The sequence below is a fragment of the Musa acuminata genome, chromosome BXJ1-7 (genome assembly GCF_036884655.1).
Source record: "Musa acuminata AAA Group cultivar baxijiao chromosome BXJ1-7, Cavendish_Baxijiao_AAA, whole genome shotgun sequence".
Taxonomy (NCBI): Eukaryota; Viridiplantae; Streptophyta; class Magnoliopsida; order Zingiberales; family Musaceae; genus Musa; species Musa acuminata.
The window spans coordinates 40513678-40539519 of NC_088333.1; the positions used below are offsets into that span (position 1 = coordinate 40513678).

At 41.6% G+C, this 25842-nt stretch overlaps 4 protein-coding genes and 1 non-coding gene across 5 annotated transcripts; 1 reads left to right on the plus strand and 4 right to left on the minus strand.

Moving 5' to 3' along the window:
* Nucleotides 1-1308: 1308 nt before the first annotated feature.
* On the minus strand, nucleotides 1309-3427 carry LOC135679762 (triacylglycerol lipase 2-like). Its single transcript, XM_065193744.1, has 9 exons — nucleotides 3248-3427; nucleotides 3052-3162; nucleotides 2797-2937; nucleotides 2621-2731; nucleotides 2336-2479; nucleotides 2169-2209; nucleotides 2005-2084; nucleotides 1740-1835; nucleotides 1309-1634 (listed from the first exon to the last, which is right to left on the minus strand). Exons 1-9 carry the CDS (start codon nucleotides 3425-3427, stop codon nucleotides 1309-1311), a joined length of 1230 nt encoding a protein of 409 aa, XP_065049816.1.
* A 5496-nt stretch (nucleotides 3428-8923) lies between these two features.
* Nucleotides 8924-11124, minus strand: LOC135679763 (triacylglycerol lipase 2-like). Its single transcript, XM_065193745.1, has 9 exons — nucleotides 10951-11124; nucleotides 10746-10856; nucleotides 10490-10630; nucleotides 10308-10418; nucleotides 10030-10173; nucleotides 9855-9895; nucleotides 9616-9695; nucleotides 9350-9445; nucleotides 8924-9246 (listed from the first exon to the last, which is right to left on the minus strand). The coding sequence occupies exons 1-9, from the start codon at nucleotides 11122-11124 to the stop codon at nucleotides 8924-8926; spliced, it is 1221 nt and encodes a 406-aa protein (XP_065049817.1).
* A 3342-nt stretch (nucleotides 11125-14466) lies between these two features.
* TRNAR-ACG (transfer RNA arginine (anticodon ACG)) lies at nucleotides 14467-14539 on the plus strand. The gene has a single exon. It is a non-coding gene; the product is annotated as a tRNA-Arg (tRNA).
* Nucleotides 14540-15940: 1401 nt separating this feature from the next.
* Nucleotides 15941-18059, minus strand: LOC135679764 (triacylglycerol lipase 2-like). Its single transcript, XM_065193746.1, has 9 exons — nucleotides 17880-18059; nucleotides 17684-17794; nucleotides 17429-17569; nucleotides 17253-17363; nucleotides 16968-17111; nucleotides 16801-16841; nucleotides 16637-16716; nucleotides 16372-16467; nucleotides 15941-16266 (listed from the first exon to the last, which is right to left on the minus strand). Exons 1-9 carry the CDS (start codon nucleotides 18057-18059, stop codon nucleotides 15941-15943), a joined length of 1230 nt encoding a protein of 409 aa, XP_065049818.1.
* A 5487-nt stretch (nucleotides 18060-23546) lies between these two features.
* LOC135679766 (triacylglycerol lipase 2-like) lies at nucleotides 23547-25747 on the minus strand. The gene is made up of 9 exons (XM_065193747.1): nucleotides 25574-25747; nucleotides 25369-25479; nucleotides 25113-25253; nucleotides 24931-25041; nucleotides 24653-24796; nucleotides 24478-24518; nucleotides 24239-24318; nucleotides 23973-24068; nucleotides 23547-23869 (listed from the first exon to the last, which is right to left on the minus strand). Exons 1-9 carry the CDS (start codon nucleotides 25745-25747, stop codon nucleotides 23547-23549), a joined length of 1221 nt encoding a protein of 406 aa, XP_065049819.1.
* Nucleotides 25748-25842: the final 95 nt, after the last annotated feature.

Below are 25842 nucleotides of genomic sequence, written 5' to 3' on the forward strand. Positions count from 1 at the left end.
AATAAAAGCTGTCTTCTTACCTGGCCATATAGATTCATGGTCTGGCAGCACTATGATTTGAGATGTGCAAGCAGGCCTTTCAAGGACTTCGCAGCTGTTCAATGCAGCATAGGCCATAGGGTTTGCAAGATCTCAATGCAGCAAATTATGAGAGATAATGGACATCATCACTTGAGCTTCTTGTATACACACAGCAGCTACCAACCAACCATTCGATGCTAGTCAATCATTAGAAGTTGTTTATCGATACTTTTTTTTTTTCTATCGTTTTGGCATTATAATGAGGATCGATGTATCACAGGAGCACTATCCAATAGACGCTTCCAATGAGTGACCTAACAAGGATGCTCAGATCTCCATCGATAGCACTTTTGCCTTTGCCTAACAAGGATGTCCACGCCAAACGGCAGTAGATGACTTCTCGATCCTACCAATATAGACTTCTAAAGATAACTTGACATATGTCAAAGGGCACCATCTTGTATGACACCTTGTCGATATATTTATTGACGATCATAATTTCGAATGTGCACTATTGATTTATGCTCGTTTCTACGTCTTTGTAGATCCAATCCAGTGGATATGGCTTTAGATAAGGAATGATCTTGAGTCCAAGTTTTTATGATTAACTTATCGAGATTAAATTCTTTTGGATTTCAATGTTAATGATTGCATTGATGATATCTTGTTTCACTTAGATCTTGAGAGTGAATAATTCTTCTCAAACTTTTGGATTGAGGGTTGGATTCAAATATCTAACATTTGGTCTAGCCATAAGTGATAGACTCGATTCCAAGTGTGAAACGAGTGCTAGTTTGGTTTGATCATCTTCCACAGTAGCAGTTGCCTTATATCGATTATGATTATTCTTCTTCCATGTTATTTGCGAAGGTAGAGGCAATAGCTTTATAAAATAAATACTATACACCAACATGCATTTTTATTGGAAAACAAACTCATTCCTCACCCTCCACACGCACCAAAGAAGACATGTAGCAACAACAGCACTATATATCAACCCAGATTTATCACCAATCTACTTGTGTTATGATAGATACTGTTTCGATTGACGACGACTCATCGGATGTGATGCCACTTAGTAGAAGCTGAAACGGTCGAAAAGGGATATAGCATGGATGCCGATTCGATTGGTTAAACATATGATTTATTATACGGAGATATATGATTTATTTCTCTTTCACCTCCCTTCGTACATGAATCTCCCGCGGAGTGAGTACACAAAGAATGTCAAGTCGGCAGCAATCGCGTATAGTTATAATATTAAGCACTGCACCGGGAAGAAGCCCATCAACTGTGTTTGTCGAAGAATGCGATGAGGCCGTCGTAGACGACCTGCTTGGCATTCACCCCCATCACGAAGTCCAGATGTGCGTACTCCTTCACCAGCTGAGCCACGAGCTTGTCGGCGGCGTCATGGTTGCTGAGATCATTCAACAGCAGCTGCACGTCCTTCACGTCCGACAGCATGTCCCCGCCGCCGTAGCAGAGCAGCAGCGGCAGGTGGTGTGGAATGTTGGACAAATGGTACTCGGGTGGGCTGCTCTGCCCATACGCAGCCATGTTGGCCGTACTGCTCCCGTGGTCGTATTTTGTTATCACTCCACGTCTGAATGCTGGGAGTACTCAAAGACAGGTAGGTATACAGACACTCTCTTGTGAGGAAGAAATCTAAGTAGCTAAAGTATATGATATTTTAGATTTGTATCAGACTGACTGACTCTGTGAAAAATGGACGAGTGTCCTCACGGATGTAGGCTGGAGTTCATACTTCAAGTACTTGTCAACAGTGGAGTCATTGAGGCAGCAGTTTGGCCCTACATCCAAAGTGAGTGTGTGGGTGTGTGTTGCAGAACAAGGAAGGAAAAGCCAATACACATATATGTAAATTAATTGAAGACTACAATAATAAATACATATATGATTAAAGTCAAATCAAACTTATGTTGCCGGCGGAATATTATCACCGGAATAATTTGTACGTACCTGTTAATGATGCCATAAGGTCGTAGCAGTTCACCCCCGGCATAGCGCAGACCAACTCCAAAAACTTGGTTCCGACTGCCCTGCTTATCCATATTAGGGAACACACTTGAATTAGAAGAGCACATTTTCTTTTGACAACAAGAGGGATATGTTAGTTTATGTACCCTTTAGGATCAAATTCTGCCACTCCAAGCGCTCCCAACATCTGCATGAAAAAAAGCAAGAAAGCTATGACACAGCTCTGGACGTCGGAAAATTAAAGAGGAAGATAATGAATGATGTAGCTCCCTTGATGAGAAAAATCAATCGAGTGTCGTGAACTCGTTCTTACTTCTCCTGCGAATGCGCTGGCTGCAGCTCTTCCGATCGTAGTTGTCATGGAAGTCAGATAGGCCACCGGAGTCAAAAGGGCAGCTGACTTGATCTTATCCACCAGCTTCCCTTCAGAGAACGCTGATAGAGCAGTCAGAGTTCCCTGTAGCATCATCCAACGTCTGTCAGTTGTTGTAGTTGTAGTGGTGGCAGTAAGTAGCAGAACATACATACGAAGTAATTCAATGTGGAAGGAAGAATGATATGTATTGGCATTAAAGTAATTAAAAGAAAAGTCTCCTACCATGGAGTGACCGACATAGTGCAGCTTCTGCCCAGTTTTCTGGAATACGAAACCCACAGTAGCAGGCAAATCATAGCTGGCCAACTCATCCCATGACCACGCCCAATAAGCCTACCAGACAACAAAAGGATGATGCTCAATACATCATAATCAGCAACGTAGAGAAGATGACCAACCGTGTCTGATGTTTTGAGAGACTCATGGCGACGGCTCCACCTGGTGCCCCTGCCGTGTGTAATCCATACATCGAATCCGTTGTCTGCAAGTACGAAAGGCAGCGATTGTTGAGGTGGATTCAGTAGCCATGTCAACCCGTCCTGCCATCATTCATCGATCGTCAATCATCATCATCATCAGAATGACGAAGAAGACAACGTACCCTGCATGCATGCATGCATGGCAACACATTCAGATTGCTTAAGGGAACGTACCGAGAGGACTCCATGTTGGAGCAGCACCGGCTGCCTCTTGCCCGCGCTGCCGCCTCCTCTTCCTTGTGGGATCCTGTGCATGGTCAGTATGTACCCGTCTTGCGTCTTCACCTGCAAGAAACGCAACAAGCTTCAACCACTCATGCCATGCCCGCATAAATCATCAATCCACCCACGTTTATCTGCACTCCGCTACCTCATATTCTCGGCACTCGTAACCCCGAGGGCTCACCACGGCGGTGCACACCCCATCATCCGCCGCCTCGAGGCTTTGCACCAGCTGCCGTCTTCCGTGAGCTCCAGCCAGCTCGCCCTGGAAGCCCATGGAGAGGACGAAGAAGATGACGAGACGCCAGTTAAAGCAACGGAATCCCATGTTGGAGGTAAGCGAAAGGTGAGATCACCTCCTTCACCAAGGATTGGTCTTCTTACGGGGAGAAGGATGAGGAGGAAGTGGATGAAGGATGAGACCTCGTTCATGGCCTTCTTATAGGGCGGAGGAGGAGGAGGAGGAAGGAGATGGCGAGGATGATCTGTGCAGGCAGTTGAAGGGTGGTGATATGTGATTCTCGCTACGTGTTAACGGCTCTCAAAAACTGGCATTTAATCCACCCAAATCTTATTCTATCAACACTTTAAGACATAACAAGTCATATAATTTTCATATTCCGTTGGTCTAATTTTGTTGTTGTTGTTGTTGTTAATGGTTTGTTGTTGTGACCTTTTTTCACTAACTCCACAAAAATTGAAAATTAGATTGCCGTTGTGTGAAATATAAATTATTGAGATAAATTTAAACTCTTCACCTCTACAGTTTATGACATGCTCTGCATTACATATTCCACCTAGCATATCTCTTAACGGTGATTTGCTAGTATAACCATGCACTACCCGATTGAAAGCAAACTGATAGTATGGTAAGCTTTCGTCTCATTTCTTTATGTGTCAAAGTTGTATCCTCGAAGGAGATGAACCATAGTGTTGTTTACTACCTCGGTCTGGCAATCAACTTATGGATGGAAGGCCGTGCTCCTCTTCGATTTAGCATCTATAGTGGTCCAAAGTGAACTCCAAAAGCAGCTCAAGAAATGCCCGTCATGGTCTAACACGATTGAACTTGAAAGATCAAAGTGTGTCCACATCTGTTAGAAGAATAATCGAGCTACTCCTCTGATTATTGTCTTCTTGTAAGGTATGAGCCCCACCATCTTTGAAAACCTATCGACCGCCACAAATAGATAGTCGTGTCCCCATTTCATCATAGGTAGACCTCTTAAGAAGTTTATAGATATTCTCTCCCATGATCATGATAGAACGGACAATGGAGTATACAACCCCGATTTTTATTTAGTTGGTTTTGAAGTGCTACAAAGGATGCATCCTCACATGAATTGAGCCAAGTCCTGCTACATCTAGGGCTAATAAACATATCATTACAGGTTCTCCAAGGTTTTGCTCATGCTGAAGTTTCCTACAACTTTTGTGTTGGAAAATCTAGAGGTGATATCACATGCACAGTGGAAGAATAGAAAACAAAAATCCTCAAATTTTCTATAAATTGTGTTTGTCATCATGCGAAGATTGGTACACAAAATTCATAAAACTAATAAGTACATACATGAAAGATTGTGTCACCTAAGGAGATCGTATATCCTTGAATCCCTATAGATCTATAGGAGTGGGTGAAAGAGGTCAAGCGTTCTCCTCTCTAGCGGTGATCCACATAGTAGAACTGTGACGATCCTCCTCGAATCTCTAGGCCTACTATTTGAGGAGGAGAAAGGGAGAGGATAATAGAAAGTGACAGCCAAGAGAAGCTCTAGCATATGAACCTTTGGTTCCCTCCTATTTACAGAGCCCCCCTGTTAACTTAACCTTATTGGATCTTGCCCTATTGGGTATTGGATCTCCATCCAACTACCCAAGCCTCTTAGATTAGTAGATCTCTATCGAATAATCTCTCATTTAATCTTATTGGATCTCAATCATAGGATCCAATAATTCATGGGCTTATTGGATATCCAATAAGATAGGGGCTCCGACGGATATCTCATATCTGAACCTCTACTCATCGCAATGCTTACCATATGCATGTTATCCTCTAGGCCTAATATCAAGCTAGTCATGAATCATACCAGTTAGAACTCTTTTTTGCTTGGTAAATTATTATATCAATAATAATTCACTCGATTCATCGACTGCGAACGTACTTGGCCACTATGCCGAAGTCCTCAGACGATACAAGAGAATCCAATCCATTGGACTTGTCTATCCTCGGTTACCCCATACCTATAGTCTCTCATCCGTCTAATATCTCAAAGACTGTATACCAGGCATGGTACTGTCAAGCCCAAACAGTTTCTACTCGAGTCTCGCTCTAATCAAATTTTCCCAGAAAACTCTCTCTCAATTCGAATGACCATAACGAGAGATTTGTCTAAGCAAAAACACATGGGATATTCCTTTTATAACACCGAGAGTGGATGATCCTCTATCGACAATCAATAGCCCTCGTAAGGTTGTCTACAACCCCCGATGACTAGTTGTACTAGATCTGGAACCTCTAGACCTATAAGTTTGATATCTAAGAGTGGAATACTCATACATGATATCCTTAGTGTCTCAAGTCTAAGAACCAAATACTCTATTGGGACTACAAAATCGTTGTTTGACAATAAGACATCATCAACCATCCAGCATTCTGTAAGCAGATCAATTAGTGAATTTATTCTCCAATGAGCACATGTACTGTACCCCTAGTGTCCCCACATGAGCAACTATGAGACTAGTTGCATCTATCATATGGACGGGTATACAACACACTAGTCAACACCCTAGTATATCTGGTTATCTCGATGTCCCTCTCGAGTGACTTATGACCGGGATTATTTAGGATATGTGTTTAAAGGTGAATCGGTCTCATTATCGTGATCTCATCACGATCCGATTCCCATTACACAGATCCATAGAAATCAATATATATTAATGTATATATGTAATAAACAATATAAAGTGATAAAATATCAAATAATAATAATAAGCAAAAAGACTACGTGTCAAGTCATATGTGTCATCACTCACGTGATTGACTTGCAGGGCACCTATGACTAGCATTTTAATGAGTATGCTTCTCGTATCTAATTCATACACAAATCTAAGTACCTGTGTAGAGCAGTCCTCCTCGGAGCATAAATTCTATATTAGTTATTGACTTTCTCTATGATGTCTTTGAACTCTAGGTCTTCCATGTACATGTCTACATCATTCTCATGAAAACTAGATATGACTTGCATATGCATGAAAAGTGATTGGAGGTCACGATAACATGTCAGCAAGCTTATTTCGTACTCTCTCTTTATACTTGATCACTGGGCTGAATGAATGTGGATATGGCATCCACTTCATATGTCATGCTTGTTACAGTTTAGATTGCATCTAAACAGCCCCGACGCATCCACCACCAACTCGAACAAATGCTTTAAAATCTATGTTAATATGAGATCTCTAAGAATGCTTGAGGAGAACCAAAATAGAGAGAGTCAACTCATCTCATTTTGGAAATTGATATATTCCCAAACAATACTCAAATGGGAAAAGAAACTTGCAGCACCCCAAATAAGTGATACATTACAGTACGTTAATGATGGTTTGTTACTTTAGTAGTTGATAGTTTGTTCGTACACTTCCCATTGCAAAGAATGATTTGTGAAGAGATCTTGATGTGTGAAATGCAACTTTTAAATAATTAACCATCGATAGTTCATGCTGATTTCGTGCTCCACTACATGTTGTGGGGGAAGTATGCTGAATTCTTCAAAGAGCTTCAAGTATTTATTGATGAGCTGTTGTAAGCCTATATCTTATATGGTTTTATGGTCCGATACTGAGGCTAATGTTTGTTTTGCTATTGTAATCGATTGAATGATAAATAGCATAAACTTTTGACACGTGTTTACCATCCTCTTTGCTTGGATGACATCATTAGGTCGATTGGCCGTCGACTTCTATCCTTCTTGATGATAAACTTATTTTCATCCTTTGGAAATATGTATTGTTGGGGCTAGTATAGACCCTTGAAGATAACTTGACATATACCAAAAGGGCACCACCTCGTATGTCACCTTAACGATATACTTGTTGGTGATCATAATTTTGAATGTGTACTAGCTATTTATGCTCATCTCGACATCTTTCTGGATCCACCTCAGCAGATATGCCTTTAGATGAGAAGTAGTCTCGAGTCTAAGTCTTTGTACTAAGTTATCGAGATGAAATTCTTTTAGATTTCGATGTCAATGATCGCATCGATAATCTCCTATTTCACTTAGATCTTAAGAGAGAATAATTCTTCTCAAACTTTTGGTTATAGAGTTGGATTCAAGTCTATAACCTTTGGTTCGAGTGTGAAATAGGTGCTAGTTCGGTTTGATCATCTCTTACGATAGCGATCGCCTTACATCGATTTTGATTATTCTTCTTTCACTTCTTCAGGAAGAGTTTGGAATGATCCTTCTAGTGCTTCTCCCATATTTGACCTATAATCTTATAGTGATCACAAATAAATTGTTTCTTTTAGAAGAAGATGTGGCTTTATCACTCTTGGGATTCTTCTTGGCTTTCGGGTGATTCCCTTTTGCCTTCTCCATATTTTTCACGATACGTGTTTAATTCTTTTTCTCGATCGTCATTAACATCAAGCTCATTGTTGTGTTATAGTATGTTTTGAAGAAGCTTAGCTCATTGTTTATCTGGGCATGGAGGCCAATGGTGTATTTCATCATCGTCGAGTAGTCATCGAGGGAAATTTCGAGTGCCACCACTTGTTGTCAGAACTTAGTAGTGTATTCTTGTATGGATCGGTCCCTTTCTTGGTGTATGTGGTGCCACTTCCTTCAACTTTCTTTGAGATACCCCATAGGGTAAAATTCTTCTCGTACGAGCCTTTTAAATCATGTCCATTGTATGTCTTTATCGTTATTGGTTCGAAGATAGGATTTCAACCATTCGATTATATTTGGTCAACATGAGTCGCTCAAGCATCACCCTATCCTCGCTACTGTAGTCATATAGATTAAAATAAGTATCAAATTGATCTATCCATTAGTCTAATACATTAGAATTGATTGAGCCATCGTAGGAGGGTAAGTTAATGAGAAACTCGATGCGAAAGGGTGGAGTCCTTGATGTGATGTTTCATTCAACAATGTCTTGTTTGTAATTATACGGATCGAGACGACTCTGTCTCTCCTTTACGGTGATGTTCTTTCCTCATTCAATATTCACTTTAGATGGGGGCACACCCGTTATTTTTGAGAGAGAGGTGAGCCTTAAGTTTTTAGGGTTAAAAAACTTTTCTATGATTTTCCTTATTTGGTTTCTTATACTAAGAAACATACATATCTTTGAATTAAACCTTACCTACGACTGTCAAGCAATTTGGCGATGTCATTTGCCAAGGTAGAAGCAATAGCTTTATAAAAAAATACTATACACCGACATGCATTTTTATTGGAAAACTAACTCATTCCTCACCCTCCACACGCACCAAAGAAGACATGTAGCACCAACAGCACAGAGATCAACCCAGATTTATCACCAATCTACTTGTGTTATGATAGATACTGTTTCGATTGACGATGACTCATCGGATGTGATGCCACTTAGTAGAAGCTGTAACGGTGGAAAATAGATATAGCATGGATGCCGATTCGACTGGTTAAACATATGATTTATTATACAGAGATATATGATTTATTTATCTTTCATCTCCCTTTGTACATGAATCTCCCACAGAGTGAGTACACAAAGAATGTCAAGTCAGCAGCAATCGCGTATAGTTATAATATTAAGCACTGCACCGGGAAGAAGCCCATCAACTGTGTTTGCCGAAGAATGCGACGAGGCCGTCGTAGACGACCTGCTTGGCATTCACCCCCATCACGAAGTCCAGATGTGCGTACTCCTTCACCAGCTGAGCCACGAGCTTGTCGGCGTCATGGTTGCGGAGATCTTTCAACAGCAGCTGCACGTCCTTGACGTCCGACAGCATGTCACCGCCGCCGTAGCTGAGCAGCAGCGGCAGGTGGTGTGGAATGTTGGGCATGTGGTACTCGGGTGGGCTGCTCTGCCCATACGCAACCATGTTGGCCATACTGCTCCCGTAGTCGTATTTTGTTATCACTCCACTTCTGATCGCTGTGAGTGGTCAACGAAAGTTTTACATACTCTATTGTGAGAAAGAAATCTATGTAGCTCAAGTATATGAATGATATTTTGGATTTGTATCAGACTGACTGACTCTGTAAAAAATGGACGAGTGTCCTCACGGATGTCGGCTGGAGTTCATACTTCAAGTACATGTCAACAGTGGAGTAATTGAGGCAGCAGTTTGGCCCTACATCCAAAGTGAGTGTGTGTGTGTGTGTGAGTGCAGAATAAGGAAGGAAAAGCCATTACACAAATGTAAATTAATTGAAGACTACAATAATAAATACATATATGATTAAAGTCAAATCAAACATATGTTGCGGGCGGAATATTATCAGCGGAATAATTTGTGCGTACCTGTGAATGATGCCATAAGGTCGTAGCAGTTCACCCCCGGCATAGCGCAGACGAACTCCAAATAATTGGTTCCGACTGCCCTGCTTATCCATTAGGGAAGACAGTTGAATTAGAAGGAAGAGCTTTAACGATAACATCACTCAATGTATGGTCGGTCGGTCATGTTGATAAGGCCTCTGATGCTTTTGTCAGCACATTTTCTTTTGACAACAACGAGAGGGATGTGTTAGTTTACGTACCCTTTAGGATCAAATTCTCCCACTCCAAGTGCTCCCAACATCTGCAAGAAAAAGCAAGAAAGCTATGACACACCTCTGGACGTAGGTAAATTAGAAGAAGATAATGTGATGTAGCTCCCTCCCTCCCTCCCTTGATGACAGAAACATTCAAAGAGTGTTGTGAACTCGTTCTTACTTCTCCTGAGAATGCGCTGCCTGCAGCTCTTCCGATTGGAGTTGTCATGTAAGTCAGATAGGCCACCGGAGTCAAAAGGGCAGCTGACTTGATCTTATCCACCAGCTTCCCCTCGGAGAATGCTGATAGAGCTGTCAGAGTTCCCTGTAGCATCATCCAACGTCAGTCAGTTGTTGTAGTTGTAGTGGTGGCAGTAAGTAGCAGAACATACATGCAAAGTAATTCAAAGTGGAAGGAAGAATGACATGTTTCGCATTAAAGTACGTAAAGTCTCCTACCATGGAGTGACCAACATAGTGCAGCTTCTGCCCAGTTTGCTGGAATACAAAACCCACAGTGGCAGGCAAATCAAAGCTGGCCAACTCATCCCATGACCACGCCCAATAAGCCTGCGAGACAACAACAGGGTGATGAACCTGCTCAAGACTTCATAATCAGCATTGTAGAGAAGATGACCAACCGGGTTTGATGTATCGAGAGACTCATGGCGACGGCTCCACCTGGTGCCCCTGCCGTGTGTGATCCAGACATCGAATCCGCTGTCTGCAAGTACGAAAGCCAGTGATTGTTGAGGTGGATTCAGAAGCCATGTCAACCCGTCCTGCCATCATTCATCCATCATGCGTCGATCATCAGAAGAAGAATGACGAAGACGACAACGTACTGTACGTACATGCATGCATGGCAACACATGCAGATTGCTCGAGGAAACGTACCATGAGGACTCCATGTTGGAGCAGCACAGGCTGCCTCTTCCCCGCGCTGCCGCCTCCTCGTCCTTGTGGTATCCTGTGCATGGTCAGTATGTACCCATCTTGCGTCTTCACCTGCAAGGGACGCAACGCAGCAAGCTTCAGCCACTCATGCCATGCCCGCATCAATCATCCATCCATCCATCCACATTTATCTGCACTCGGCTACCTCATATTCTTGGCACTCGTAACCCTGAGGGCTCACCACGGCGGTGCACACGCCGTCATCCGGAGGCTCGAGGCTCTGCAGCAGCTGCCGTCGTCCGTGAGCTCCGGCCAGCTCGCAATGGAAGCCCATGGAGAAGACGAAGGTGATGACGAGAAGCCAGCAACGGAATCCCATGTTGGAGGTAAGCCAAGGATGAGATCACCTACTTCACCAAGGATTGGCCTTGTTATAGTGAGGAGGGTGAGGAGGAAGTCAGTGAAGGATGATACCTCGTTAATGGCCTTCTTATAGGGCGGAGGAGGAGGAGGAAGGAGATGGAGAGGGTGATCTGTGCAGGCAGTTGAAGGGTGGTGATGCGTGATCTTCGCTACTTGTTACTGACATTGTTATGGCCTTTCACAACTGCATGTAACTGTACAAAAGTTGAAAAATAGATTGTTGTTGTGTGCAATACAAGAAGTCGAACTAAATTTAAACTCTTCACCTCTAATCAAAATGACATGCCGTTTAAAAAGGCCCGCATAACATATTATTGGGCAAATTCATGCAAACATAATAGAAGAACATTGAGATCACGGAAAATGTCACAAGAGATCGTGTCTTCCGAATGAAAATAAAAGATACTATTGGTAATGGATCACGTTGACACTCTAATTTTAGCATTGAACCATTTGTTTCTTTTTATTCAAAACTTTTTATTGGTGATAGGTTGATGATATTCCTACCTAGTGAACATGTATAGCGAGTGTTACGATAGGGTCTATTATGTATGCCTCGGCGATAGGATAGGATATCCTATGCCTCAATGATATGATCTATCATGTATGTTTTGTTATGTACTAGGCCTGATATAGCGCATCTCTAAGTGTCATGAACAGGTATCAAGCGGATCCAGGCTTGGAGTACTGGAAAGCAGTAAAGTATATCCTTAAATACCTGAGAAGAACTAAGGAGCTTTTATTGGTATATGAATGTAATAGCCTCAAGATTGAAGGCTACACGGACTCGAGTTTATAGTCTGATATCAATGATAGTAAGTCGAATTTGAAGTATATGTACACAATGAATGGAGGAGTAATATGCTGGAAGAGTTCCAAGCAAAATACTATTGCTGACTCGACTACAAAGACGGAATACATTGATATGGTAGAGACAACAAAGGATATAATTTGGATGAAGACATTTATAACAGATCTGAGAGTCGTGCCAAGCAACGAGGAGCCTATTCCAGTATATTGTGACAACAATGAGGCGATTACTTAAACAAAGGAATCAAGTCTCATCAGAAGTCTAAGCACATTCTAAGGAGGTTCCACATGATCATAGAGAACGTGAGCCGAGGAGATGTAGTAGTGGAAAGAGTTACATCCGAAGATAACATTGCAAAACCATTGACAAAACCGTTATCACGTATTGTCTTTAAGCGTCACAAGGATTTGATGGGGATCAGACACATAGGTGATCGACTTTAGGTCAAGTGGGAGAGTGTTAGTCATAGGTGCCCTAGAAGCCAATTACGTGAGTGATGACACGCAGTCTTTTTGCTTAATATTATTATTTGATATTTTATCATTTTATATTATTTGTAGCATGAATATATTGTGATGTCTATGGATCTATGTAATGAGAATCGGATCGTGATAAGATCACGATAATGAGATTGATTCACCTTTAAACATAGATCCTAAATAATCCCGGTCATAGGTTGCTCGAGACGGACATTGAGATAACCGGATAGGCTGGTATGCTGTATACCCATCTATATGATGGATGCAGCTGATCTCATAGCTACTTGTGTGGGGACACTAAGGGTGCATTACAGGTGCTCATTTGAGAATGAGTTTATTGATTGAGCTACTTACGGAATGCTAGATGGTTGATGATATCTTATTGTCAGACACCGATTCCGCAGTCCTAGTGGTGTTTCGGGTCCTTAGACTTTAGGCACCAAGAATGTTCTGTATGAGTATTTTATTCTTTTATAACAGACTTATAGGTCTGGAGGTTCCAAATCTAGCACAATCGGTCATCGGGAGTGGTAGCCAACCTTACGAGGACAATTGAGTATTAATAGAGGATCATCCACTCTCGGTATTATGAGAAGAATATCTCATGTGTTTTTGCTTAGACAAATCCCTAGCTAGGATAATTCAAATCGAAAGAGAAAGAGTTCTCCAAGGGAATCCGATTAGAGCAAGACTCAAGTAGAAACCGTATGGGTCTGATAGCACTATACCCGATATACAATCTTAGGGATATTAGATGGATGAGAGACTATATGTATACGGTAACCAAGGATAGATTGGTCCAATGGATTGGATTCCCCTATATCGTCTGGGGACTGCGACGTAGTGGCATAGTACATCCACAGTCGATGAATTGAGTGAATTATTATGGAGATAATAATTCACTGAGCCAGAAGGAGTTTTGATATATATGATTCATGACCAACTTGATATTGGGCTTAGAAGGTCACACACATATTGTAGGCGTTGCAATGAGTAGAGGTTCGGATATGAGATATCCGCCGGAGCTCATATCTTATTGGATATCCAATAAGCCCATGAATTATTGATTCTATAGATGAGATCCAATAAGAGCCTATGAGAGATTATTGAATAGAGATCTAATAATCTAATAGGCTTGGGTAGTCGGATGAAGATCCAATACCTAATAGGGCAAGATCTATTAGGGTTAAGTTGACAGAGGACCTCTATAAATAGGAGGGAACTAGTGGTTCTTGAGCTAAAGACTTTTTTGTTACCTCTCCTATTCTCCTCCCCTTCTCCTCGTTAGAGCAAGTCTGGAGTTTTAATGGGCATCGTCGTAGCCCTACTTTGAGGATCACCACTACAAAGGAGGTCGCTTGACCTCCTTCACTCACTCCTAAAGGTCTATAGAGATTCAGAGATATATGATCTCTCTATGTAACATAATCTTTCGTATATGCAGTTTTCGATTTTTACGTATCAATCTTCGCACGACGACGAACACATATTTGAGAATTTGAAGTTTTTCTTTTTCTGTTCTTCTGCTGTATATGTGATGTCGCCCTCAGATTTCCTTACGGTCAGTTCCCTATAAATACATGTATTCTTGTAAAGAATAAAAAAATTTTGAAAGTGAATTTTAATAAAATAACTACTTTGCTCTTTTTACAACAAAGAACAGAAATGGCAATTCATTTATTTTAATCATATATTATTATAGTGTCATAAGAATACTTTTTACGAAGTTAAGTTATATTATTCTATGAGATTTTTAATGAGGTTTTAAACCTTTAAATCATACATAAAAACATTATCGATAAGAATTATTTTACTATGAGAAAGGAAGCATTCGTTGAGAATCGTAGAAGACTAAAGGTCGATAAATAAATAATATATAAAAAAAACAGCTAAACATTTGCTTGGTTTCGTATTTTTTATTAACATCTTCGAAAGAAAATTAAAATTTTCATTATCGTATTAAAATTACTAAGTTATTATTCTGTGTTTAAATTTCTCTTGCATTGTCGACTCTGTGGCCCAATGGATAAGGCGCTGGTCTACGGAACCAGAGATTCTGGGTTCGATCCCCAGCAGAGTCGTGTGAAATCAATTTTATTTTATTAATTTTTTTAGTGAAATTAATAAAATTTTTGGATTAAATTAAATATATATATATATATTTTTTTTATTTAAATAAAAGCTGTCTTCTTACCTGGCCATATAGATTCATGGTCTGGCAGCACTATGATTTGAGATGTGCAAGCAGGCCTTTCAAGGACTTCGCAGCTGTTCAATGCAGCATAGGCCATAGGGTTTGCAAGATCTCAATGCAGCAAATTATGAGAGATAATGGACATCATCACTTGAGCTTCTTGTATACACACAGCAGCTACCAACCAACCATTCGATGCTAGTCAATCATTAGAAGTTGTTTATCGATACTTTTTTTTTTTCTATCGTTTTGGCATTATAATGAGGATCGATGTATCACAGGAGCACTATCCAATAGACGCTTCCAATGAGTGACCTAACAAGGATGCTCAGATCTCCATCGATAGCACTTTTGCCTTTGCCTAACAAGGATGTCCACGCCAAACGGCAGTAGATGACTTCTCGATCCTACCAATATAGACTTCTAAAGATAACTTGACATATGTCAGAGGGCACCATCTTGTATGACACCTTGTCGATATATTTATTGACGATCATAATTTCGAATGTGCACTATTGATTTATGCTCGTTTCTACGTCTTTGTAGATCCAATCCAGTGGATATGGCTTTAGATAAGGAATGATCTTGAGTCCAAGTTTTTATGATTAACTTATCGAGATTAAATTCTTTTGGATTTCAATGTTAATGATTGCATTGATGATATCTTGTTTCACTTAGATCTTGAGAGTGAATAATTCTTCTCAAACTTTTGGATTGAGGGTTGGATTCAAATATCTAACATTTGGTCTAGCCATAAGTGATAGACTCGATTCCAAGTGTGAAACGAGTGCTAGTTTGGTTTGATCATCTTCCACAGTAGCAGTTGCCTTATATCGATTATGATTATTCTTCTTCCATGTTATTTGCGAAGGTAGAGGCAATAGCTTTATAAAATAAATACTATACACCAACATGCATTTTTATTGGAAAACAAACTCATTCCTCACCCTCCACACGCACCAAAGAAGACATGTAGCAACAACAGCACTATATATCAACCCAGATTTATCACCAATCTACTTGTGTTATGATAGATACTGTTTCGATTGACGACGACTCATCGGATGTGATGCCACTTAGTAGAAGCTGAAACGGTCGAAAAGGGATATAGCATGGATGCCGATTCGATTGGTTAAACATATGATTTATTATACGGAGATATATGATTTATTTCTCTTTCACCTCCCTTCGTACATGAATCTCCCGCGGAGTGAGTACACAAAGAATGTCAAGTCGGCAGCAATCGCGTATAGTTATAATATTAAGCACTGCACCGGGAAGAAGCCCATCAACTGTGTTTGTCGAAGAATGCGATGAGGCCGTCGTAGACGACCTGCTTGGCATTCACCCCCATCACGAAGTCCAGATGTGCGTACTCCTTCACCAGCTGAGCCACGAGCTTGTCGGCGGCGTCATGGTTGCTGAGATCATTCAACAGCAGCTGCACGTCCTTCACGTCCGACAGCATGTCCCCGCCGCCGTAGCAGAGCAGCAGCGGCAGGTGGTGTGGAATGTTGGACAAATGGTACTCGGGTGGGCTGCTCTGCCCATACGCAGCCATGTTGGCCGTACTGCTCCCGTGGTCGTATTTTGTTATCACTCCACGTCTGAATGCTGGGAGTACTCAAAGACAGGTAGGTATACAGACACTCTCTTGTGAGGAAGAAATCTAAGTAGCTAAAGTATATGATATTTTAGATTTGTATCAGACTGACTGACTCTGTGAAAAATGGACGAGTGTCCTCACGGATGTAGGCTGGAGTTCATACTTCAAGTACTTGTCAACAGTGGAGTCATTGAGGCAGCAGTTTGGCCCTACATCCAAAGTGAGTGTGTGGGTGTGTGTTGCAGAACAAGGAAGGAAAAGCCAATACACATATATGTAAATTAATTGAAGACTACAATAATAAATACATATATGATTAAAGTCAAATCAAACTTATGTTGCCGGCGGAATATTATCACCGGAATAATTTGTACGTACCTGTTAATGATGCCATAAGGTCGTAGCAGTTCACCCCCGGCATAGCGCAGACCAACTCCAAAAACTTGGTTCCGACTGCCCTGCTTATCCATATTAGGGAACACACTTGAATTAGAAGAGCACATTTTCTTTTGACAACAAGAGGGATATGTTAGTTTATGTACCCTTTAGGATCAAATTCTGCCACTCCAAGCGCTCCCAACATCTGCATGAAAAAAAGCAAGAAAGCTATGACACAGCTCTGGACGTCGGAAAATTAAAGAGGAAGATAATGAATGATGTAGCTCCCTTGATGAGAAAAATCAATCGAGTGTCGTGAACTCGTTCTTACTTCTCCTGCGAATGCGCTGGCTGCAGCTCTTCCGATCGTAGTTGTCATGGAAGTCAGATAGGCCACCGGAGTCAAAAGGGCAGCTGACTTGATCTTATCCACCAGCTTCCCTTCAGAGAACGCTGATAGAGCAGTCAGAGTTCCCTGTAGCATCATCCAACGTCTGTCAGTTGTTGTAGTTGTAGTGGTGGCAGTAAGTAGCAGAACATACATACGAAGTAATTCAATGTGGAAGGAAGAATGATATGTATTGGCATTAAAGTAATTAAAAGAAAAGTCTCCTACCATGGAGTGACCGACATAGTGCAGCTTCTGCCCAGTTTTCTGGAATACGAAACCCACAGTAGCAGGCAAATCATAGCTGGCCAACTCATCCCATGACCACGCCCAATAAGCCTACCAGACAACAAAAGGATGATGCTCAATACATCATAATCAGCAACGTAGAGAAGATGACCAACCGTGTCTGATGTTTTGAGAGACTCATGGCGACGGCTCCACCTGGTGCCCCTGCCGTGTGTAATCCATACATCGAATCCGTTGTCTGCAAGTACGAAAGGCAGCGATTGTTGAGGTGGATTCAGTAGCCATGTCAACCCGTCCTGCCATCATTCATCGATCGTCAATCATCATCATCATCAGAATGACGAAGAAGACAACGTACCCTGCATGCATGCATGCATGGCAACACATTCAGATTGCTTAAGGGAACGTACCGAGAGGACTCCATGTTGGAGCAGCACCGGCTGCCTCTTGCCCGCGCTGCCGCCTCCTCTTCCTTGTGGGATCCTGTGCATGGTCAGTATGTACCCGTCTTGCGTCTTCACCTGCAAGAGACGCAACAAGCTTCAACCACTCATGCCATGCCCGCATAAATCATCAATCCACCCACGTTTATCTGCACTCCGCTACCTCATATTCTCGGCACTCGTAACCCCGAGGGCTCACCACGGCGGTGCACACCCCATCATCCGCCGCCTCGAGGCTTTGCACCAGCTGCCGTCTTCCGTGAGCTCCAGCCAGCTCGCCCTGGAAGCCCATGGAGAGGACGAAGAAGATGACGAGACGCCAGTTAAAGCAACGGAATCCCATGTTGGAGGTAAGCGAAAGGTGAGATCACCTCCTTCACCAAGGATTGGTCTTCTTACGGGGAGAAGGATGAGGAGGAAGTGGATGAAGGATGAGACCTCGTTCATGGCCTTCTTATAGGGCGGAGGAGGAGGAGGAGGAAGGAGATGGCGAGGATGATCTGTGCAGGCAGTTGAAGGGTGGTGATATGTGATTCTCGCTACGTGTTAACGGCTCTCAAAAACTGGCATTTAATCCACCCAAATCTTATTCTATCAACACTTTAAGACATAACAAGTCATATAATTTTCATATTCCGTTGGTCTAATTTTGTTGTTGTTGTTGTTGTTAATGGTTTGTTGTTGTGACCTTTTTTCACTAACTCCACAAAAATTGAAAATTAGATTGCCGTTGTGTGAAATATAAATTATTGAGATAAATTTAAACTCTTCACCTCTACAGTTTATGACATGCTCTGCATTACATATTCCACCTAGCATATCTCTTAACGGTGATTTGCTAGTATAACCATGCACTACCCGATTGAAAGCAAACTGATAGTATGGTAAGCTTTCGTCTCATTTCTTTATGTGTCAAAGTTGTATCCTCGAAGGAGATGAACCATAGTGTTGTTTACTACCTCGGTCTGGCAATCAACTTATGGATGGAAGGCCGTGCTCCTCTTCGATTTAGCATCTATAGTGGTCCAAAGTGAACTCCAAAAGCAGCTCAAGAAATGCCCGTCATGGTCTAACACGATTGAACTTGAAAGATCAAAGTGTGTCCACATCTGTTAGAAGAATAATCGAGCTACTCCTCTGATTATTGTCTTCTTGTAAGGTATGAGCCCCACCATCTTTGAAAACCTATCGACCGCCACAAATAGATAGTCGTGTCCCCATTTCATCATAGGTAGACCTCTTAAGAAGTTTATAGATATTCTCTCCCATGATCATGATAGAACGGACAATGGAGTATACAACCCCGATTTTTATTTAGTTGGTTTTGAAGTGCTACAAAGGATGCATCCTCACATGAATTGAGCCAAGTCCTGCTACATCTAGGGCTAATAAACATATCATTACAGGTTCTCCAAGGTTTTGCTCATGCTGAAGTTTCCTACAACTTTTGTGTTGGAAAATCTAGAGGTGATATCACATGCACAGTGGAAGAATAGAAAACAAAAATCCTCAAATTTTCTATAAATTGTGTTTGTCATCATGCGAAGATTGGTACACAAAATTCATAAAACTAATAAGTACATACATGAAAGATTGTGTCACCTAAGGAGATCGTATATCCTTGAATCCCTATAGATCTATAGGAGTGGGTGAAAGAGGTCAAGCGTTCTCCTCTCTAGCGGTGATCCACATAGTAGAACTGTGACGATCCTCCTCGAATCTCTAGGCCTACTATTTGAGGAGGAGAAAGGGAGAGGATAATAGAAAGTGACAGCCAAGAGAAGCTCTAGCATATGAACCTTTGGTTCCCTCCTATTTACAGAGCCCCCCTGTTAACTTAACCTTATTGGATCTTGCCCTATTGGGTATTGGATCTCCATCCAACTACCCAAGCCTCTTAGATTAGTAGATCTCTATCGAATAATCTCTCATTTAATCTTATTGGATCTCAATCATAGGATCCAATAATTCATGGGCTTATTGGATATCCAATAAGATAGGGGCTCCGACGGATATCTCATATCTGAACCTCTACTCATCGCAATGCTTACCATATGCATGTTATCCTCTAGGCCTAATATCAAGCTAGTCATGAATCATACCAGTTAGAACTCTTTTTTGCTTGGTAAATTATTATATCAATAATAATTCACTCGATTCATCGACTGCGAACGTACTTGGCCACTATGCCGAAGTCCTCAGACGATACAAGAGAATCCAATCCATTGGACTTGTCTATCCTCGGTTACCCCATACCTATAGTCTCTCATCCGTCTAATATCTCAAAGACTGTATACCAGGCATGGTACTGTCAAGCCCAAACAGTTTCTACTCGAGTCTCGCTCTAATCAAATTCTCCCAGAAAACTCTCTCTCAATTCGAATGACCATAACGAGAGATTTGTCTAAGCAAAAACACATGGGATATTCCTTTTATAACACCGAGAGTGGATGATCCTCTATCGACAATCAATAGCCCTCGTAAGGTTGTCTACAACCCCCGATGACTGGTTGTACTAGATCTGGAACCTCTAGACCTATAAGTTTGATATCTAAGAGTGGAATACTCATACATGATATCCTTAGTGTCTCAAGTCTAAGAACCAAATACTCTATTGGGACTACAAAATCGTTGTTTGATAATAAGACATCATCAACCATCCAGCATTCTGTAAGCAGATAAATTAGTGAATTTATTCTCCAATGAGCACATGTACTGTACCCCTAGTGTCCCCACATGAGCAACTATGAGACTAGTTGCATCTATCATATGGACGGGTATACAACACACTAGTCAACACCCTAGTATATATGGTTATCTCGATGTCCCTCTCGAGTGACTTATGACCGGGATTATTTAGGATATGTGTTTAAAGGTGAATCGGTCTCATTATCGTGATCTCATCACGATCCGATTCCCATTACACAGATCCATAGAAATCAATATATATTAATGTATATATGTAATAAACAATATAAAGTGATAAAATATCAAATAATAATAATAAGCAAAAAGACTACGTGTCAAGTCATATGTGTCATCACTCACGTGATTGACTTGCAGGGCACCTATGACTAGCATTTTAATGAGTATGCTTCTCGTATCTAATTCATACACAAATCTAAGTACCTGTGTAGAGCAGTCCTCCTCGGAGCATAAATTCTATATTAGTTATTGACTTTCTCTATGATGTCTTTGAACTCTAGGTCTTCCATGTACATGTCTACATCATTCTCATGAAAACTAGATATGACTTGCATATGCATGAAAAGTGATTGGAGGTCACGATAACATGTCAGCAAGCTTATTTCGTACTCTCTCTTTATACTTGATCACTGGGCTGAATGAATGTGGATATGGCATCCACTTCATATGTCATGCTTGTTACAGTTTAGATTGCATCTAAACAGCCCCGACGCATCCACCACCAACTCGAACAAATGCTTTAAAATCTATGTTAATATGAGATCTCTAAGAATGCTTGAGGAGAACCAAAATAGAGAGAGTCAACTCATCTCATTTTGGAAATTGATATATTCCCAAACAATACTCAAATGGGAAAAGAAACTTGCAGCACCCCAAATAAGTGATACATTACAGTACGTTAATGATGGTTTGTTACTTTAGTAGTTGATAGTTTGTTCGTACACTTCCCATTGCAAAGAATGATTTGTGAAGAGATCTTGATGTGTGAAATGCAACTTTTAAATAATTAACCATCGATAGTTCATGCTGATTTCGTGCTCCACTACATGTTGTGGGGGAAGTATGCTGAATTCTTCAAAGAGCTTCAAGTATTTATTGATGAGCTGTTGTAAGCCTATATCTTATATGGTTTTATGGTCCGATACTGAGGCTAATGTTTGTTTTGCTATTGTAATGATAAATAGCATAAACTTTTGACACGTGTTTACCATCCTCTTTGCTTGGATGACATCATTAGGTCGATTGGCCGTCGACTTCTATCCTTCTTGATGATAAACTTATTTTCATCCTTTGGAAATATGTATTGTTGGGGCTAGTATAGACCCTTGAAGATAACTTGACATATACCAAAAGGGCACCACCTCGTATGTCACCTTAACGATATACTTGTTGGTGATCATAATTTTGAATGTGTACTAGCTATTTATGCTCATCTCGACATCTTTCTGGATCCACCTCAGCAGATATGCCTTTAGATGAGAAGTAGTCTCGAGTCTAAGTCTTTGTACTAAGTTATCGAGATGAAATTCTTTTAGATTTCGATGTCAATGATCGCATCGATAATCTCCTATTTCACTTAGATCTTAAGAGAGAATAATTCTTCTCAAACTTTTGGTTATAGAGTTGGATTCAAGTCTATAACCTTTGGTTCGAGTGTGAAATAGGTGCTAGTTCGGTTTGATCATCTCTTACGATAGCGATCGCCTTACATCGATTTTGATTATTCTTCTTTCACTTCTTCAGGAAGAGTTTGGAATGATCCTTCTAGTGCTTCTCCCATATTTGACCTATAATCTTATAGTGATCACAAATAAATTGTTTCTTTTAGAAGAAGATGTGGCTTTATCACTCTTGGGATTCTTCTTGGCTTTCGGGTGATTCCCTTTTGCCTTCTCCATATTTTTCACGATACGTGTTTAATTCTTTTTCTCGATCGTCATTAACATCAAGCTCATTGTTGTGTTATAGTATGTTTTGAAGAAGCTTAGCTCATTGTTTATCTGGGCATGGAGGCCAATGGTGTATTTCATCATCGTCGAGTAGTCATCGAGGGAAATTTCGAGTGCCACCACTTGTTGTCAGAACTTAGTAGTGTATTCTTGTATGGATCGGTCCCTTTCTTGGTGTATGTGGTGCCACTTTCTTCAACTTTCTTTGAGATACCCCATAGGGTAAAATTCTTCTCGTACGAGCCTTTTAAATCATGTCCATTGTATGTCTTTATCGTTATTGGTTCGAAGATAGGATTTCAACCATTCGATTATATTTGGTCAACATGAGTCGCTCAAGCATCACCCTATCCTCGCTACTGTAGTCATATAGATTAAAATAAGTATCAAATTGATCTATCCATTAGTCTAATACATTAGAATTGATTGAGCCATCGTAGGAGGGTAAGTTAATGAGAAACTCGATGCGAAAGGGTGGAGTCCTTGATGTGATGTTTCATTCAACAATGTCTTGTTTGTAATTATACGGATCGAGACGACTCTGTCTCTCCTTTACGGTGATGTTCTTTCCTCATTCAATATTCACTTTAGATGGGGGCACACCCGTTATTTTTGAGAGAGAGGTGAGCCTTAAGTTTTTAGGGTTAAAAAACTTTTCTATGATTTTCCTTATTTGGTTTCTTATACTAAGAAACATACATATCTTTGAATTAAACCTTACCTACGACTGTCAAGCAATTTGGCGATGTCATTTGCCAAGGTAGAAGCAATAGCTTTATAAAAAAATACTATACACCGACATGCATTTTTATTGGAAAACTAACTCATTCCTCACCCTCCACACGCACCAAAGAAGACATGTAGCACCAACAGCACAGAGATCAACCCAGATTTATCACCAATCTACTTGTGTTATGATAGATACTGTTTCGATTGACGATGACTCATCGGATGTGATGCCACTTAGTAGAAGCTGTAACGGTGGAAAATAGATATAGCATGGATGCCGATTCGACTGGTTAAACATATGATTTATTATACAGAGATATATGATTTATTTATCTTTCATCTCCCTTTGTACATGAATCTCCCACAGAGTGAGTACACAAAGAATGTCAAGTCAGCAGCAATCGCGTATAGTTATAATATTAAGCACTGCACCGGGAAGAAGCCCATCAACTGTGTTTGCCGAAGAATGCGACGAGGCCGTCGTAGACGACCTGCTTGGCATTCACCCCCATCACGAAGTCCAGATGTGCGTACTCCTTCACCAGCTGAGCCACGAGCTTGTCGGCGTCATGGTTGCGGAGATCTTTCAACAGCAGCTGCACGTCCTTGACGTCCGACAGCATGTCACCGCCGCCGTAGCTGAGCAGCAGCGGCAGGTGGTGTGGAATGTTGGGCATGTGGTACTCGGGTGGGCTGCTCTGCCCATACGCAACCATGTTGGCCATACTGCTCCCGTAGTCGTATTTTGTTATCACTCCACTTCTGATCGCTGTGAGTGGTCAACGAAAGTTTTACATACTCTATTGTGAGAAAGAAATCTATGTAGCTCAAGTATATGAATGATATTTTGGATTTGTATCAGACTGACTGACTCTGTAAAAAATGGACGAGTGTCCTCACGGATGTCGGCTGGAGTTCATACTTCAAGTACATGTCAACAGTGGAGTAATTGAGGCAGCAGTTTGGCCCTACATCCAAAGTGAGTGTGTGTGTGTGTGTGAGTGCAGAATAAGGAAGGAAAAGCCATTACACAAATGTAAATTAATTGAAGACTACAATAATAAATACATATATGATTAAAGTCAAATCAAACATATGTTGCGGGCGGAATATTATCAGCGGAATAATTTGTGCGTACCTGTGAATGATGCCATAAGGTCGTAGCAGTTCACCCCCGGCATAGCGCAGACGAACTCCAAATAATTGGTTCCGACTGCCCTGCTTATCCATTAGGGAAGACAGTTGAATTAGAAGGAAGAGCTTTAACGATAACATCACTCAATGTATGGTCGGTCGGTCATGTTGATAAGGCCTCTGATGCTTTTGTCAGCACATTTTCTTTTGACAACAACGAGAGGGATGTGTTAGTTTACGTACCCTTTAGGATCAAATTCTCCCACTCCAAGTGCTCCCAACATCTGCAAGAAAAAGCAAGAAAGCTATGACACACCTCTGGACGTAGGTAAATTAGAAGAAGATAATGTGATGTAGCTCCCTCCCTCCCTCCCTTGATGACAGAAACATTCAAAGAGTGTTGTGAACTCGTTCTTACTTCTCCTGAGAATGCGCTGCCTGCAGCTCTTCCGATTGGAGTTGTCATGTAAGTCAGATAGGCCACCGGAGTCAAAAGGGCAGCTGACTTGATCTTATCCACCAGCTTCCCCTCGGAGAATGCTGATAGAGCTGTCAGAGTTCCCTGTAGCATCATCCAACGTCAGTCAGTTGTTGTAGTTGTAGTGGTGGCAGTAAGTAGCAGAACATACATGCAAAGTAATTCAAAGTGGAAGGAAGAATGACATGTTTCGCATTAAAGTACGTAAAGTCTCCTACCATGGAGTGACCAACATAGTGCAGCTTCTGCCCAGTTTGCTGGAATACAAAACCCACAGTGGCAGGCAAATCAAAGCTGGCCAACTCATCCCATGACCACGCCCAATAAGCCTGCGAGACAACAACAGGGTGATGAACCTGCTCAAGACTTCATAATCAGCATTGTAGAGAAGATGACCAACCGGGTTTGATGTATCGAGAGACTCATGGCGACGGCTCCACCTGGTGCCCCTGCCGTGTGTGATCCAGACATCGAATCCGCTGTCTGCAAGTACGAAAGCCAGTGATTGTTGAGGTGGATTCAGAAGCCATGTCAACCCGTCCTGCCATCATTCATCCATCATGCGTCGATCATCAGAAGAAGAATGACGAAGACGACAACGTACTGTACGTACATGCATGCATGGCAACACATGCAGATTGCTCGAGGAAACGTACCATGAGGACTCCATGTTGGAGCAGCACAGGCTGCCTCTTCCCCGCGCTGCCGCCTCCTCGTCCTTGTGGTATCCTGTGCATGGTCAGTATGTACCCATCTTGCGTCTTCACCTGCAAGGGACGCAACGCAGCAAGCTTCAGCCACTCATGCCATGCCCGCATCAATCATCCATCCATCCATCCACATTTATCTGCACTCGGCTACCTCATATTCTTGGCACTCGTAACCCTGAGGGCTCACCACGGCGGTGCACACGCCGTCATCCGGAGGCTCGAGGCTCTGCAGCAGCTGCCGTCGTCCGTGAGCTCCGGCCAGCTCGCAATGGAAGCCCATGGAGAAGACGAAGGTGATGACGAGAAGCCAGCAACGGAATCCCATGTTGGAGGTAAGCCAAGGATGAGATCACCTACTTCACCAAGGATTGGCCTTGTTATAGTGAGGAGGGTGAGGAGGAAGTCAGTGAAGGATGATAC

What these genes read in the sequence shown, in the direction of transcription:
- LOC135679762 (XM_065193744.1), bottom strand. Translation starts at nt 3,427, where the DNA reads ATGGGATTCCGTTGCTTTAACTGGCGTCTCGTCATCTTCTTCGTCCTC. An exon ending in TCCAACATGGAGTCCTCTCG is followed by an intron (nt 2,938 to 3,051) that starts GTACGTTCCCTT and finishes GAATGATGGCAG; the next exon opens with GACGGGTTGACATGGCTACT. An exon ending in CCTTATGGCATCATTAACAG is followed by an intron (nt 1,836 to 2,004) that starts GTACGTACAAAT and finishes CTTTGGATGTAG; the next exon opens with GGCCAAACTGCTGCCTCAAT.
- LOC135679763 (XM_065193745.1), bottom strand. Translation starts at nt 11,124, where the DNA reads ATGGGATTCCGTTGCTGGCTTCTCGTCATCACCTTCGTCTTCTCCATG. An exon ending in ACGAGTGCCAAGAATATGAG is followed by an intron (nt 10,857 to 10,950) that starts GTAGCCGAGTGC and finishes CGTCCCTTGCAG; the next exon opens with GTGAAGACGCAAGATGGGTA. An exon ending in GGAGAATTTGATCCTAAAGG is followed by an intron (nt 9,696 to 9,854) that starts GTACGTAAACTA and finishes ATGGATAAGCAG; the next exon opens with GGCAGTCGGAACCAATTATT.
- LOC135679764 (XM_065193746.1), bottom strand. Translation starts at nt 18,059, where the DNA reads ATGGGATTCCGTTGCTTTAACTGGCGTCTCGTCATCTTCTTCGTCCTC. An exon ending in ACGAGTGCCGAGAATATGAG is followed by an intron (nt 17,795 to 17,879) that starts GTAGCGGAGTGC and finishes CGTCTCTTGCAG; the next exon opens with GTGAAGACGCAAGACGGGTA. An exon ending in GCAGAATTTGATCCTAAAGG is followed by an intron (nt 16,717 to 16,800) that starts GTACATAAACTA and finishes ATGGATAAGCAG; the next exon opens with GGCAGTCGGAACCAAGTTTT.
- LOC135679766 (XM_065193747.1), bottom strand. Translation starts at nt 25,747, where the DNA reads ATGGGATTCCGTTGCTGGCTTCTCGTCATCACCTTCGTCTTCTCCATG. An exon ending in GCAGCGCATTCTCAGGAGAA is followed by an intron (nt 24,519 to 24,652) that starts GTAAGAACGAGT and finishes TTTTTCTTGCAG; the next exon opens with ATGTTGGGAGCACTTGGAGT. An exon ending in CCTTATGGCATCATTCACAG is followed by an intron (nt 24,069 to 24,238) that starts GTACGCACAAAT and finishes CTTTGGATGTAG; the next exon opens with GGCCAAACTGCTGCCTCAAT.